General features: G+C 36.8%; 1 protein-coding gene and 1 non-coding gene across 5 annotated transcripts in view; both read right to left on the bottom strand.

Annotated features, from left to right (window-relative positions):
• LOC122531946 overlaps nucleotides 1-17,471 on the bottom strand; it is a 125,966-nt gene that overhangs the window by 90,506 nt on the left and 17,989 nt on the right. For 2 of the 4 annotated variants that reach the window (XM_043660285.1, XM_043660288.1), the window contains exon 2: nucleotides 3,607-3,862. In XM_043660285.1, coding sequence (XP_043516220.1) covers nucleotides 3,607-3,837 — 231 coding nt within the window. In that variant the 5' untranslated portion in view covers nucleotides 3,838-3,862. Of the gene's footprint in view, nucleotides 1-3,606; nucleotides 3,863-3,961; nucleotides 3,980-5,473; nucleotides 5,493-17,471 lie in introns of those variants that run through there. The other 2 variants (XM_043660287.1, XM_043660286.1) reach the window with 2 other exon arrangements.
• Nucleotides 10,238-10,309, bottom strand: Trnae-cuc. The gene has a single exon. It is a non-coding gene; the product is annotated as a tRNA-Glu (tRNA).

Raw genomic sequence — 17,471 nt, 5'->3', positions numbered from 1 at the left:
CGGCATGAAGCACGCGTACCTCGACTTACGTGACACGTGATACAAGCGTTTTAAGCGTAAAACGTGCACGCAATCAGGGTGTGGTAACTCCTTTGTCCCGTGCTCGGAATTAAAAGCGAGTAAGCGAGAAACAATCGTTAGGAATTTTCTATCCTTCGATAATCCAATTATCTGACTGATGTGTCGTTTAATCGTCGTGAGAATATAATCGTTATCTCTTGAATGGGCAGAATAATTGGAACATGCTAGATTCTAATAAATAATGTAACAATTTAATAATTTTTTATTTTTAATTTTTACAAAGTTTAATTTTTTATTTTTAACAATTTAAAAAATTGAAACGCAACTCTCGAATTGAAATTATTTTCTCTGAGACTCGAAGAGATAATTATAGATGAAAAATCCAACAAGACGATACGTTACACTGACTGGTTCAATTAATCCAAGAAACTTTAAAAAAAGAACGAAAGGCGATACCACGATACCACGATATTTATGGCCGTCACAGACAATAGCCGAACTCGCTGAAGTCTAAAAAGTCGACCAGATTTCAATGGCGCCCGGATTGCGAGACATCACGCTACTCGAGTCGCTATAATTACCAAACACCCAGTCGTGCGCCTGAGAGCACACGGAGTGCACTTCCGTTCGAAAAATCCTATCCATACCGGCAATTAATCTCGAGTGTCCGCTGTTTGGCCAGGATTCTCCTCGGCCGCGAGATAACAATCGGTCCAAGAATCTTCGAGATGAAGAGTCCAGGACGTTGTTATAAGGGACAAACGAGATTCTGACCTTTCTGGGCCGAGAAGAGGGAACGCCAGGTATATTTCGAGGCTGAATATTGGGCAGGAGCCTGGAGCAACGGCGAAGAAGAAAAAGAAGGCGAAACGATAGAAGAAGCGTCGAAGAGGGCGGGGGAAAAAGAAAAAAAAGAGAATAGAGAACGAAACGATAGAAGTGGCCGAGGAGGCCTAAGGAGATTCTCCACGTGTCCTGTCACTTAACGGCCATGAATATTTACGCCTGCCTCGAAGGCTTTCTCGAAGATAGCACACGCCTTCGAGATTTCGTGGCCGTTCGCTTATTGTTAGCTATAAAACTGTGGACGTGCTCGCTGCTGCAAGGCTGTTTCAGAAAAACTCACGAGAATTCGACTGTTTTTCAAGAGATTTAGAGACTGGTGGCTGGGAGACGAGAACTATCAGCGCGGATTATGCTTGCTCTTTCCAGTCGAGATTCTCGAATCCTCACGTTGACAAATCGCTACGAGTTACGTGCTGTTCTCCATGTATTTCGGATCGAGGAAAGAACACGGACGAATTTAAGTAAATTGCGTAAATTGAACGTTTCAGTAATGTTTTTCTTTTTTTTTTTTTGAAAAACTTTGTAGTTCTTCGTATTTAGGAAATGCAAATAAATTTCAAACACAGCATTTACGATTTATACTTCTGTTTTTCAATTTGTACAATTAAACAGCTCAAATATCGTGGCTTGTTAATGTAATAAATACTCGATGATTGTTCTACATTATATTATATTATATTATATTATATTATATTATATTATATTATATTATATTATATTATATTATATTATATTATATTATATTATTATTATATTATATTATATATATTCTCTATACCAAATGATTGTTCAAATAAAATACCTGATAATTTCTACGTGTTTCGTGTTAATAAAGCTTCAAAATGTTTCGCTGCACGTGACTACAGTCGCGAAAAGCTTCCACGAATGTTTGAACGTTCGAAAAAGCTGCTATTAATATATCTTCAACATAAGCAGTTTTCCAGAAAGCTCCTCGGTTCGTACTTGTTTTTTTTTTTTTTTAACAGACGACATATTCCCATTGATACGACATATTGATACATCTTTCGAATTCCGACTCTGTAAACGCGAATTCTTTCCATGCAGCGAGGTTTATCTTTGGATTTGTGTACGAATTCCTGATCGAATTAATAACGAAGGAGAAGGGAATGACCGGCGAGTTGCGTGCTCGGCGATCTGGTTGCATGCGGAAAGGCGCACGCAGCTCGAGAAGTGATACTTGTATATACATATATGAAAACGTAAACAGATCTCGGGGGAAAAAAAAAAAAAAGAAAAGAAAAAGAAACGAGAAACAAGCTTTCGGCGGGAATATCGGCGAATCGACGGAAATAACGAGTTCGTCAGGAAAAAAAAAAGGTTTCTCTTCGACGATGGAATCTCGGTAACGAACTTCAGTGAAATGGAATTGCAAAAGTATTCGCGTTCCTTTTTTGCGCGGACTTTAAACCGGTACAAGAAAAAAGATTGAAATTAAGAGAAACACGAGACCAAACATCCAATTACTGTGAAAACTCCCGAATGTGCGACGTACAATGCTTTTCGTATAATTGGACTATTTAATTTAATTCGACAATTATAATCATCTGTGTCATGGAATATTTATTGTGCAGATATCAAATATAATGTAATATAATATGTTTAATTAACTTTCCTCCAAAAAAAAAAGCATTAATACGTAACGACGTATCACCAACGCAGATTTTCTATCTCTAATAAACGAACAAAACTAATACGTGTCACTCTACGAACATCTTCGTACTTCCAAACTCAAAATCGTATCGTAAAAAAATCAAAATTCACGGATAGAAAGGAAATTGGTTGAAAAGCCGAAACTCGGGGCTTGTTTTCCCGCATTTGAGACAAGGCGTTTGAGTCAGCGTCCATTACTCGAATTACTGGAGAACAGCAGTCGCGTTTGAACATTCGAATCGAGGGTGTTTCGCGCGATTAACGTTACGCAATCCCGGCGAAACGAATGAGAAGCCGAATGGCTCGAACCGAGGCCCACTTTGTCCCGGGCGTTTATTCCAATCGGCGGTCCCGATCGATTGTTCTAATCGAGCCTGCCCGTGTGTAATTGCTTCCTGCGGATGTTACAATTACCGCTACGTATCGGACACATCGGCCGCCGCGGCCTCTACAAAAGCTGGGAAAAACAGCTCTGATCGACATAAGCGAGTTCTAACGGTCCGTGGGAAGGCTCGCTTCCACCATACTCGAAAATTATTTCCGTCGATGTACCGTGACGCGGTCGAAATGGCGCGAAATTCAAAACGAAAATTGGCGCAAAATGGTGTTTGAAGAATTATACTTGGAACACCAATTACGCTTGGTTTCTATTAAGATAGTAAGAAATCCGATATATTAAGATAATGAGTCCAATATATATTAATAATAAATGTAAATTAGTAACAAATTATAATTCAATAACAAATATAAATTAATAATAAATTATAATCCAATACATCCAATATATTAAGATAATATATAAGATAAATAGGAAATAATAAGAAATATTTAAAATACAAGTTATTGGCTTATAGAATATTTAGGTATTAATTTTCTAATAATTCAGAATGTCAGAATATTCAGAGGATTCACATTTCAATTCAATTCATTTCGTATCTTACACGACTGGACTCAGACTTATCTTTGTACGACTAAATCCAAAAGAAGCAAGAGATGCTCTCTCACGACAGTTTCAATATTGCCAAAGAAGAACGAGCCTCTTTCTTTCACAAAGAAGATTCACATTACCTGAACGGCGCTGTTGAGGAAACAGTTGTTTTGACCGGGCCCATTGAGCAATCCTTTCGTGCTGGTGAAGCTGGTATTATGATCGTTGGACGGTGATTTCTGAGCAGGCTGGATCTGTCCGTTCGCCTGACTTCCATGGACCTGATGGCACTGCGTCGACTGCAAATATCCAGTATAATCCACGGTATCCTGGGATGCAGCTGGCTGCTGTAACCCCATGATGGAAGCCATCCTCGATCAGCTACGTCAGTGTCATCTGCGTGAAAGGGAAATCGAAGTTTCATTAGTCAGTTGCCATTAAATGCCTCTCAGCGTTATTCAATGTACGGGCGATATACGTTTTTAATACTCGTACATTAGAATGCATCGACCAGCGTTGAAACGATGAACGATGTAAATGGCAGAAGGAGCCTTCTGTTAATTTTCTCTTATGTTATTTATAGTACACGGTGGATTTTCAATCTTTAATCATTTGCAATCATAAAGTTAAATTTATTTAACTATAAAATTATATTTATTTAACTAAAATAAACATAAATAAATATAATATAAATTTATATATTTATATATATAATATAAATTTATTTAATTTAAATTAATATTAATAAATAATAAAAGTTGTAACAAATGATTCTAATACCCATTGACTGATGGAATTTCTGTTTTCTTCTACCATGAGGCTTTTTTCACTCTCAATTTTTAAATGAGATATTTCACAAGCTGTTGGTATTATTTGGTATAATGCTCGTTTAGTGAATTATGCAACTGCCGGCGTTAATTTAAATGGGACGGAATAAATTTGCGCGGACAAGACGCGGAAGATTCCCCGTCGCGAATTTTTTTCTTTTTTTTTTTACTCCAAGAAATTCCAAGGCACATTTCGCGGCAACGCGTCTCCCCCTTAAGGGGAGGAAATATTTTTTTTTTTTATACCTGCCGGCAGAATGTAGGTAAATTGCAGGGCAGAGAACGAGAGGCTCGTAAAACCGTGATCATACGGAAGTCTTGCCACATAATCGCGGAACAAATTTTGCGGAAACAATAAAGAGGATAACGCGACGACAACGTGATGCCTCGCGGCCAATTTTCTTAGAGACAGATTAAGGCGAATTGCGGAGAAATGTACGAGTGTGCACCGAGGCAAAATTCAATTGGGATAATACAATGTTATTCGAATAGTTATTATCGTGCAACCTCGTATCAAATGAACCACATGTGAAAACATTTTTGTTACGATCCAATAAAGAACAAATTCACCGCAATTTTCATACTTGTAACAATAATATTTTAATTATACTAACATAACGGTAATAAATTTCATGCTATAATAATAATAATTTTCATTTCATACTATAATAATAATTTTCATTTCACTTGCAACGATAATTCAAAAAAAAGGAAAAGAATTATCAATAAATAAAACTTGGACAGATATTCTAAACATTCAACAAATGGCATTTTAGTTTCAAACAAACGCAGACAGTTGAAAAACTAAAACAGAAATTTGTCGAAACAGTAATATTAAAATGAAAAGCACCTAACTTCGTCTAGAAACTCGCTGAATTTGCAATGTTGAATTTAATCATCTCTCAGAGAAATTTGTTCCTTCCCTTATCTTACGTATCGTTTCATATAGGTGCCTCTCTCATTTTAATCTCTATAATGCAAATTTCCTCCGTTGCATTGAAAGAACTCATTCGACGAAGTTTAATAACTAAAACTGAAACTTTAATCACTACGGAACAAGTTTAAGAAGGAAGGTTTAGTTTAAGAGAACTAAAAGTAAAACTTTAATAACAGCGTGAACCCGAATGAACCGTACGAAGTTCAGCTCGTTTCATACGTGTTCATGCGTTTACCTTATTACCGTATTACACGTGGAATGTGATCCGCGGTGCGTACAAGTAGCGTAACACAATGCGTATCGATAGCGACAGTAACAAGTACTAAGAAATCGTGTTCAACGAATCAATGAATGTCGTATCGATATTCATCAGCCATTCTTCTCGTTCTCCAATGTTATACACCGGTGAAACGTGGCCTCCATCGAGGATCCTCAAGGAAAACGACATAGCATAAGAACAAGTTTCTAATTAATTATAATAAGTAGGAATAATTTGACGCTCGTCGAGAAGTATTTTCTTTTTTTTTTTTTGTCGCTTCGTCGCGCGTATGATTGTTGATATTTTTGGAGTGAGAAAAGAAAAAAAAAAACATTGAAAAAGAGGAAGCTTCATCGATGAATGTTCAGTGTTCACTGAAATTATTTCGAGATAAAATTGACGTTTTGGTACAAAGTCTCAACAATTTTTTAATCTCGGTATTCCATTCTTCTCAAGTTTCAAAACTTACAAATTTCTCGAGCTCCGAATTTTCAAGTTTCTCAAATAGTAGAAATTCCAAACTTTCGAATTTAAACTGTAAAACTTTCGAATTTCAGATTCGATTGTATTAAAAGTTTCGGAAGTTCAAAGCTTTGAATGTTCGACTATTCGAGACGTTTGAACAGCGGAACAGTCGAGGTTCCAAGATCTCAAAGTCTCTCAAAATCCAACAGGCCAAAATTGAAGAGGATTTCAAGAAGCCGAGTTTCATAATTACCAAGTGTCTAATCTTTGAATCAGACGACCAAAAAACGACACTTTCTTTTCCTTTCACCAGAGAGTTGCAAAGTCTCTCCACGAATCTCGATTTCTAAAGACAACCGCGTCGAAAATACCAGTGACAAATTCTTCATATTTAAACGCGTTAAGAAAAAAATGTTGCAAACTAAGTCTCGCGAAAACGTATAAAAATTCGGGCTGGTGAGGAACAGCGTGATCCAACTTTGTTCGAGTCGTACAACTGGGATTACGGTAACGGTAAATACATACATACATAACACACGTATCGACCATGGCAATTTCATCGCTTCGCACTCTCTATCGCGTCCCCTTTTTACCCAAGAACGAACAATATTAGCTCACGCTTGTCTCGATACCGTTATCTTGTACGAATTTGAAATACGAAAGAAGAAAAGAAAAGAGAGAGAGAGAGAGAGAGAGAGAGAGAGAGAGAGAGAGAGAGACATGGAACACGTCTGATCACATTTGCTCCGCAAAAGAAACAGGATACAGGATGTAAAACGTGTACTTTCCCGCGGTGTGCAATTTCAACAGAGTTCTTGAAAATGATTGCAATCCGATCGGAACGTTGTTTGTTTCCTTCTTACCAGAAGGTGTCAGTAACTTGCTCTCATAAGCGTTGCCAATTCGGAGATCGTTAAAATTTCGTCACCACGTGGTGTTGCAAATAGTCGAGTACACTGATGGCAAGTTCTCATAAGCGTATGAAAATCTACGGCCATTTTATTTTACCTCGTGACTCTTTTTCATTCGGTACATTGCGACTCTTAAAAGTATTTTGTATACTATCTTTACATATTCATTAAGTTTAAATAAAGAGCATAATAATATCAACGACAGTGTAATTTTGTAAAAAAAATATAACGATAAGATCACATTTCAAAGCGTGAGGTTCATTTTCTTCGAAGATAACTTTGCACTCAAATGTGAAATTACCGTCGTTTTGAAGATCGAAGTTTCTATCCTTTACGACGAATTGTTCAAACTTGTACGATTTCTTTTCCACCATTTTACTGAACATTGAATATTAGGGTTAAACGACCGTAGAAGAACTCTATTTAACTCTAATATTCAAAGTTGAATAAAATGCTGAAGAAAAAAAATTGTACAGCGAGTTTTAAGGATGATGTCGACTGCAAAGAGAATCAATTTCAATCTCCAAGTCATGAAAAACATTTTTCAAACTTCTTACATTTACAAGGCGTTTGCATTTATATAATTTTCGAGGGGAAAGATTTATATAATTTCGCATCTCTTTTCAGATGTTTACGATCAGAACTCACGAGACTGTTCAAAACAGAAGCTTCACGCTTTAAAACGAGGCTACGAGTGGATTGTTGCATGATCTTCTTTTACAAAGTTATGTCAGTCTAAATTATCGACAATTTTTCACTGTCACTGTCACAATTATGCTCTTCACTGTATGTTAAATATTTACTAATTTCAGATAACTACAAGATTGTGAAATAATCTGTGAAAACATCAAATTAAAAAATACTTCAGAACTGCATACGTTCTGTTTCTTTGGTCGCGTTTATAGATGCACGAATTTGCATAAATACGTGCAGTCCGATTCTAAGGCTACAAGATCCTGAATAATCGATGATTTATGTGCGAGCTAATTTAGGTTACAAGCGTGAGTGTGGAATCGATTAAAAGACGATTACAATCGCAGTGAAGAAAAATCGTAGATACTGATTTTTAATACTTTTTTATATTTTATATTTTATACTTTATTTACATTATTTTTATATTTTTAATATTTAATACGTCATTGCTGCAATATATACGTTGAATGCGGGAAATACAAATTTAGAGACGACGGAAGTACACGTATAACTGGAGTTTATTGCGCGAGCGTGACTAACAGTTGCATCAATCGAAATCAGTGAGATTGCCTAAAATTAGATCCATGAAACTTCTAAAATTCTAAAACTCTGGGGAAAATCGGCGGATATCTCCAAAAATTCTTGAAAAACGTGAGTCAACGTTACGACTGTTTTAACTTTACGAAAAGGAACAAAACAGCGTAGAAATATCTTTCCGTATTTCACAGAGTCGTCGGACGCCTCGTCATCTTCGACGATCATCAAAAATAGTCTTCTTCCTCGCGGAAACTCGGAAATAAATTTCAACGCGTTGGTTACCCTCTTCCCGACCGAAACCATCGCCAAATAAACTTTTACGGACGTAGAAATTCTTCTCAAATGTTCTCAACGAAAAGCTGCTCGGCTGGTCGAGAATATATGTTTCAAATTAAATTTGAAAGAAAAAGTTGTCGCGAAATTCTCGCGCGAGTGAAAAAAGCCTCAAAAAAAAAGGAGTCTAAATTTCAACTTCAATTCACAGTTAAAAAGCCATGTTTCAAAAATGACGATGACAAAGGGCCACAAATGCTCCAAAATTTGAATTCCATGAAGAGAAAAAAAGGACACGTCTGTACGTATAGGGTCAGAGATGACACGCAAACAAATTTAAAGCTCTTTCACAACGCAACGAAGAGGAAAAGGCGCGTTTTTCACGCGTCGAAAGGGAAATTGACGAGAAAGGGAGAGGTCTCGCATTGACAAAAGACGATGTACCTATCGGTGACGAGGAGGAGAGAGAGAGAGAGAGAGAGAGAGAGGGAGAGAGGGAGAGTGGAGAAAAGGCAGAAAGAGAGCGGCCGGATTGGCATAGCCCCGACACGCTAAATGGTACGGCTGAGTGGTCGGCGTTAATTTCGAGGGGCCAAGAAAAGTGGTCGGAGCGAGTACGTGCTCGAGTGCTAAGCTGGCGTGGCTGTCTTCGTGGTCGCTTTCAGGGTTCGGTAACAATGCGACCGCGTTATTTTTCGCTCGTCGAGGGCACCCACGCTAACGTAGGCAACTCGATACACGTTACGTTTCCGTACGAAGGTTTCTTTCTTTCAGAGAAGTGAAAAAGAGGGGAAGGAAGAAACGAACTCGCATCGTCCAGGAATCAGACTTGATTCACGCAGCAGAGATTCGGGTCAATCGAGCGATTACGCGCTTGTGTATATCAGTCGACTGGCTCGTTTTTTTTTTTTTTTTTTTTCTCTTCCATTGCTCGTGCTTATCGTTGCTGATGGATGGATCCAGTTTTGTACGTTTTGCGTTGAAGCGAACTGGCGGAATTACGGTGTAAACTTGGATAATATCTGAAATTAGGAGCTGACTGAACGAACTTTCTTTGAAGAGATTTCAAAATCGTTCACAAGATGTTGGTTACATGATGTGAAATTAAATTGCAGCGTTAGACGAGCAATTATGTTAATTACGCTGAAGCGTGTATCGAAGATGCAATTAAAATTCCACGAAAATAAAAATCGCCTATACCTAGTATCTTTCTGATAAACGATGTTTATCCATAGCAATTGTATAGTTGTTGATAATGTACCACGTGTAAAAAATCTGCTCAATGCAAACAGGAGACCAATGACAGGATGCGATACGAAAGAAACGGGAACACCACTCAAAGGACAAATTATAGACAGTGTTCGCACACGAGAGTTACAATACACAGATAAGAATGACAGATAGAGCAGTCTTCGCTTCTTCGTATTCGATTGAAGTTACAAAAACACCCTTTAACCGAGGCTGCTTCAGAAGCTCTTCTGTCTCTGAAATTCACGTTCATCGATTTTCTGTTTTCAAACAAACTATTGTGAAACCGTTAGAATTAATTTAATCGCGTTGTCATCGCGAGGCATCGTAGCACGCACGCCAAATGTTTCTGCCTACAGATTTTTCAAATTCAACGAATTTTTAAATATTTTATTTAATTTTCGTTCTTTACGAATACTTGGACACGCATCTAAAGAACTTTGCTTCGTTGGAATGATACTTTTGGCACGCTGACTAGTGACGAATGAGCACAAATCTCATACGAATATTGACATCCGATTTTATCACGAAAATTAAATTTGGACAAATGCCAGCGTGATATATTATATAGTAGTCTTGGGCTGTCGATGTGCAAGAAAAAAATAGGAAAAAAAAAATTAATTCCGGTACCGGGAATCGAACCCGAGCCTCCTGGGTGAGAGCCAGGTATCCTAGCCACTAGACCATACCGGATTTCATGATAATCTTCTCTTTGATTCATCTGACTAGCAGAAGAAAATTAACATTTTGTAACAAATATTATTTATTCTAAATGTGTTTAATATTAGATAATTCTGAAATAAAATTCTTTCATATTTAATTAGTTATCAAAAATCAACAATCAGTTTTCCAACAGTAATAAAAATCAATTATTTGCAATATTTTTCATATATCAATAACTATATTAATAATTATATTAATTACATTACTGTTATTAAATCTATTTTAAAATTCTATTCTATTTCAAGAAAAAATTAAAGTTTATTATATTGATTAGAATTATTTCACTAATTGTTAAAATTTTTAATACAGAATTTCTTTTCTTTTTTTCTTTAGTAAATATCTCAATATCACAAAAATTATTTCAACGTTCTCGGAATCGAGAAGTCGGAAAGTTTAGACCTTCCTACGCATTATTTCCCTCCCAAAACTATCCTCTACGCGTTATGCATGACCTTAACAAGCCTTCCTTGCCCTGAATGACAATGTACGTAAGCGTATTTATAGACGACCACCGTGTACAACGTGTTCGCGAGTTTCTTTCGGTTTCTTCGCTTACATTAGCCACTTTTTTTTTTGGTAGGATATCTACGGGACTCTGCAGCGACTCTAACGGTACAATGGGTAAGTTTCTGCAATCAGACTGAACGTAAAACTACGTACGCGTCGTGTGCCGAGAAATTTTTATCCTTCTCGAATAAGAATCGACGTCCCGTCGTCGTGAACTTTTGTGATACTTTCAGACTTTTGCACGTGTGTACTCGCTACATCTTTCCTGAACTTTCTTGCGTACGCATTGGTCACAAAGAGGAATTATCTATATTTTGCAATAATTTGAATCAGGAATTATTTCATCATACGTAGACTTTGGTACATTTATCTTATCTTCAACAGCCACGAGAATTGTCCGAGATATTTTCCACGAGTCGACTTTGAAAAATTTTGAAAACTGCGACGAAGAGGAAATTTAGCAGCGAGCATGCGACGAAACAAGGACAATGCAAGAGACAACGCAACTCTTCTCAACGAGGAAGAATTACAATTATACTCGCCGCTAAGAAAGCCACGCTGCCAACAACGTTCGGCATGATTTTCCCGTTTTTGGCAACGAGGTTCTCATGGAAAATCAAGTAGCTTGAAAAAGTGGCATCGAGGCCGCTTCCTGAGTCTGTATACTGCACCCGGGGACGATTATCGTATTTTCTCGTAAAAATCCACTTGGCGACGTGCGGAGATGGCCGAGAGAAGCGGAGAGAAAGGAAAGAAACGAGAGGGGACCGAGCGAAAAACCGGAAACGGCAGAACAGGAGATCGTACATTACAGGCGTAAACGCGAGGCTGCTATCGCGAGGTTATTTCCGTTTCGACGCCCGCGAAGAATCGACCACAGGAGGCGTCAGGACGCCGTAAGCAAACTGAGAAATTGAAAACATTCATGTATGTCAATCATTTATCTCGCGTCTGATTCTTTTTTTTTTTTTTTTTTTTTTTAATAAAAATCGAGTAAAGCGAAAGATTGTTTTAAAAAAATTACGTAGTTTGAAGTTGTATGTCAATCATTCATCTCGCGTCTGATTCTTTTTTTTTTTTTTTTTTTTTTAAATAAAAATCAAGTAAAGCGAAAGTTTTTTGTAAAAAATTATGTAGTTTGAAGTTAGAGAATTTCTGTATTTTCATACAGTAGAACTACCGACAACTCAAGCATAAAATTTCCATCATAAAGTAAAAGAAAATTTTTATAACACAATAGAGTACACAAGCTTTCATTTATGTGTTTTACGAAGAATCATTCGAGTTTCCAAGAATACACTGTCTTAAAATATTCAACAAAAATATTCAAGTGATCATTTTGGCCATTTTGGTAATTAGTGTTAAATCGCTGAGATTTTACAAATTTGTAGATTGTGACTTTTCAAACTCTTTAAGTTACTATATGACTTTCTTTGCCCATATTTACAAGCATTAAGATATCAATCTCAATCAAAGTTTTGTTAAATCATCACACTACTATAATATCATGTTAAATTTAGTAGTCATTGATAATTTCAAGAAATTATTTTTATCTCAAGATACGCCAAGTAACTTTGATTGCTATATATTTAAATTCTAGCTTCTCAACAATGCTCGACTAAATCAACATTTCAAAAGAAATTGCACATGTAGTGTTATGCACATGTTTCTACGTAATAACGAGCAGTTATTACAAATTGTTATTATCGATACTGAAATGTCGCGCTACGTGAAAATAAAATTACTCTGCTGCGTAAACGGACCATAGTGCGTACGTATTTGCAACTACGTATAGTATTCATAACCCCAAACAACGTAGTCGTAAACTTTATTAATAGCTACGTTCACTGTTCTTCAAACTATACTATCTGCAGTTGTTAAAACAGTCAACCTTAGACGCAAATTATTTATGTCTCTCTCGTTTAATATGCAAATTACAATAATATCCGGTGCAGATTCAATTTACTCGACAGATAGTTATTCCACTTGAAATAATTATTTTACGAAATTACAAAATTTTAATCTAACTCCGAGAACGTAATGCAAAGGTTTATAAAACGCAACAAATTCCGACGTGAATTTCATCAACTTTGTTATTCCATTACTGAAATCCATTCAAAATTCCGTGCTGAAAATTGCACGATTTCAATATATAACTTAGCCATAACCGCGGCCATCGCGCAGTATGATTCATCGACTGTCGCATCACTTGCACAATTATCAGTCGTTTCAAGTCCATTGCCGGCACAACGACACTTCAAAAACCGCGCGCCCCACCATCAATCTTATTTTATCCAACGCAAAAAAGCTTCTTCTGCTCGATCAACGAGACGTATACGAGATGAATAATGCCAACGCGGTTACGCTAACACTAGGCTTCATTATTCACCGTCGTGTGCATAGTTGCAATTTCACGCGTGGCCTATTCATGTGTGTGTGTACGCGAAATTTTCGCGCGAGAATTAAAACGCGAGCTGCCACGTACGTGGATCGTTATCCGCGTGGAGAAGCTAGATGAAAAATCGCGTCTCCAAAATTAGAAGATAATACTATAGCGTACCGATCTAAATCTACGTATCGAACGGAAATTTTATCGATAGCTTCAACGTTAATGAACAATAGCTGTTTCAAAGGTATAGATTGTACGATTGAACGAAGTTGGGTTTGATAAACTTTTATTCACTCGCCAAGAATGAGATTTGAATTGCTTTAAAAGATAAGATACTTTTGACTGTTCGAATGTATAAATTGAACTGATTTTCAGCTTTCAGAACTTCTGTTACGTTGCGATTGGTTTCTCAAAAAAATCCAAAGCCCCAGTTCGTGTGCAAGTCACACCAATACCCTAATTGCGACTTGATGAGGAGAGGATGAGTGAGACCCACGTGACGCATCATGAAACTCCGCAAAAAATAGTTTTTTCAAATTTTCTAGGTCACAAGTTGGGGAAATAGTTACCATTTGAGACAACCGAATTTATTGGTTATTTTTATTTTTATTTTTATTTTTTTAGTAAGGATCACTGCGACAAAGGAACTTACTGAGCCTTAGAATTGTTAGATAGGTATGACTAGAACAACAAAAATTTATTTTACTAAATTTTCGAGATCACAAATTGAGGAAATAGTTACCAGGTAACAGTTCTCGAGACAACCGAATTTATTGGTTATTTTTATTTTTATTTTTATCTTTTTAGTAAGGGCCATTGCAACAAAGGAACTTACCGAGCCTTGGAATTGTTAGTTAGCTATGACTACAACAACAAAAATTTATTTTACTAAATTTTCGAGATCACAAGTTGAGGAAATAGTTACCAGGTAACAGTTCTCGAGACAACCGAATTTATTGGATATTTTTATTTTTATTTTTATCTTTTTAGTAAGGGCCATTGCGACGAAGGAACTTACCGAGCCCTGAAATTGTTAGTTAAGTATGACTACAACAAAAAAAATTTATAGAAAAAACATAAAAATAAAAAACATAGGAGAAATAAAAAAAAAAACATAAAAAATTTCCAGTCACGGGAAATTCCTGCCGTAAAGGAAGTGATAATTTTACAGACTTATTATCCCTGGGTTGATGAATTTATTTTCGTATCATAGTTTACGGCAGTAAAACGTCGACCGTGTGGCAGATTCGTGTGTCAGCGCGATCGCGTTTCTCCGCAATGCGGAGTTCCGCGGTTGGAATCTCCTCTTTTTCGCGAGATCTCGCGGACCGAAGCCTCGAACATCTCGAACGCCAGCCTAAACAATTACGCGGAGACGCAAGAAGAAAGTTGGCAGTGCTTCTCGCTGCGAGAGAAGGATCGTTGATGAAGAGGCCGGGTGAAAAAATTTCGCGCCCGCTCGTCGTCGAGCGTTGAAAGCGATTCTTGGACGCGGTTCGAGCTCGAGGATGAAAAAGCGAAATTTTTTTTAAGAGGCTCTGCGCTCTTTGGCATTAAAAATTCGCGTGGAATGTTAATGTTCGGCTAGCAAAGGCTAGCTCGTTCTAGACTCTAACGAGAGTCCTAAGAACGTTTTGTTTTGCGAGGTGTAGAGCGAAAAGTAGAATGCAAACGCTTTTTGCTCGTAAAAATGTAAGTAAAAGAGTATAATTTCGAGGGAGGAGTTGAAAGAAACTCCGCGGAAGATCGTTCTCCTTTTACCGTATTGAAAATAAGTGTAAAATATTCGAAATTTCATTCTTCGATAGATATGAGAGCCAAATGTTTTATTTATAAATGATAGGTAGAAGTATAAATTTTCCAGAGAAATCACTATAAAAATAAAGTTGAAAAGCTTAGCAAGTGATTAAAATATTCGCACGAAGTAGCAGTCTTTTTCTTTTTCTAAGATGATACAGCTTGGTTTGAAATGAATAAAAGGATAAAATATTTAGCTTCCATTTGTTACGAAAATAAAGGTGAGATTTCTTAAATACAACTGGAGGACGGAGAAATGAAAAAAAAGAGAAACAAAAGAAAAATGAAATTTTAGGGCGAAGTGAAGTTGGAAAAGGTTTCCTCAAGAGATGGAATGTTAAAAATTTATTCTGCATCTTAACTGAAGCTACGTCATAATACGTTCCAAGAGAAGATTATTTTCTATCGTCTTCTGAAACGCTTGATACAGTTTGCTTTAAATTAATTAAAGAAACGGACGAAAGACGAAGGGGCGAAAAACATGAAATTCTAAGAAAACTGCAGTTGAAAGAAATTCTGTAGAAGGTCGTTTCATCCCGATTGAGTTGTTTAATATGTTTATTTAAACAAATTTTCCTTTTGATAAAATCTACTTGAAGAACTGGTGACCAAAAGGGAAGCTAATTACATCGCTAATTGCTTTCATCAATTAATCAGTCAAGCAACGAACGAGAAACTGAAGGCAAGACAAAGCGCGATAAGATGACGTGAGGGGATACGAACCTGTGAAAGGTAATGTAAGCGAGAACAAACTTGGAAAAACGTCACTTTCTCCTCGCACCGCGAGAAACCACCGAGAGTTTAATATCGGATCTCACCTGTGGATTTCAGTACATTCGATTTCAGTCAGCGACGGCTGAAAATGCGGTTAAGGTATGCCTAAGCAATTCAGACGAAGATCGGTGTTTGGCAACGAATGAATATAAAATGGAAACGACGAGAAGCGGGGAAAGAAGATGGCGAAGTGGCAAGATAGGGGACGAGAAGCTTGAATTTCGCGGTAGAATTCTTCCAGCAAAATGAAGGGAACGAAAAGCTGAGGAATAATTCATTACGAGTATGTTTGTTCGGTAGGAAACAAGGTCGCGTGATTGAAACAACCTATTGTTAAAAAAATACTGATATTATTTTTGACGAGATGGAAAAGAACATTTTTCGAATAAAATATATAAGAAAGGAATTGACGTAGCGAAAAATCTTGTAGAATAAAATCTCGATTATTGAAACATCAACTGACGAAACAGTCGATTACTGAAATCGCTATCGTTCAATCGTTAAATAATTCAAATGATGCAAATTCGTTGAACACAATTTCAAATAAATGATCTCTCGTCCGAATAGAAGGAATAAATTTATTCGTTTAGACGAGATTTCAATCTGATGATTAAATCTAAAAAATAGTCGCTGCTTATAAATCGTGGAAGGTATACAATATATGATATAAACAGGGTGATTCGCGTGTCGTCTGAATAGAAAGACTAAATTTATTCGTTTAGACGAGATTTCAATCTGATGATGAAATCTGAAAAATAGTCGCTGCTTATAAATCATGGAAGATATACAATATATGATATATACGGGGTGACTCGCGTGATATATATGTATAGAGGTGAAAATAACGCAAGTGTGCAATTCAAACAATTGACGCACACGTCCGAGAGAGAATTCTGCATCGATTAAAGCGTATACGTTCGCCCGAGAAGGATTTGAACGTGTCAAGTGGGATTTTAACCCTTCATTCTGGAAAGGTGATCGACGTGGTAATTCCAGGTTCGGTAGAGCCATTTTTCGCCCCGGGGATTTAAGGATTTTCCACTTATATGAGCACAATCCTCCGAAACTTTCGCCGCCGATCGGTTTGTAAGCTAAAAAGTTTCCGAGCATTCGTCACATTCCTATCCGTATCGTTGGTTCAATTAAGGGAGGCGGGATTAAAAAACGTTCCCGTTCCAGTGGAACTCGATCTTCCTCTGTCGAAGCGTAAATCGTTCACGTATTAAATATAAAAGTCAATGATTTTTATCGCTTCTTGTCAGTCTTGCATAAAAGCCTTGCGTGATTTAACGTTAGAACAAAGTCAAAATGATCAATCTCTGTTGGAAATCTTGTAGATACAATGCATATTTAGAGATTTAAATGTACATACAAAAGTTTGTATTGCAAATTGCTATCATAAAGTAAAGTTTTCCATTTTTTTCACTTTAATATCTCCTCATTAACCAATTGCGCTGGCAACTGATTGCGGACCGTAACGAGTGACCAAACCGTATATACAATAATTCGTCGCTTTCATTTTGAACTCGTCGGTATAGATAGAAATTATTGAGAAGTAATAAATTTATTATTTCTATTAGTTCTGCCTATTTCGTTTCTATTTAAATATACCTAAAACTGAGAGAATATTGCAATTTTGGGGGAAAAAAATTCTCGACGCGCGTG

This window comes from Frieseomelitta varia, unplaced genomic scaffold, assembly GCF_011392965.1.
Source record: "Frieseomelitta varia isolate USP_RPSP 00005682 unplaced genomic scaffold, Fvar_1.2 scaffold_428, whole genome shotgun sequence".
In the NCBI taxonomy this organism is placed as follows: Eukaryota; Metazoa; Arthropoda; class Insecta; order Hymenoptera; family Apidae; genus Frieseomelitta; species Frieseomelitta varia.
This window is presented reverse-complemented; position numbering and strand designations above follow the sequence as displayed.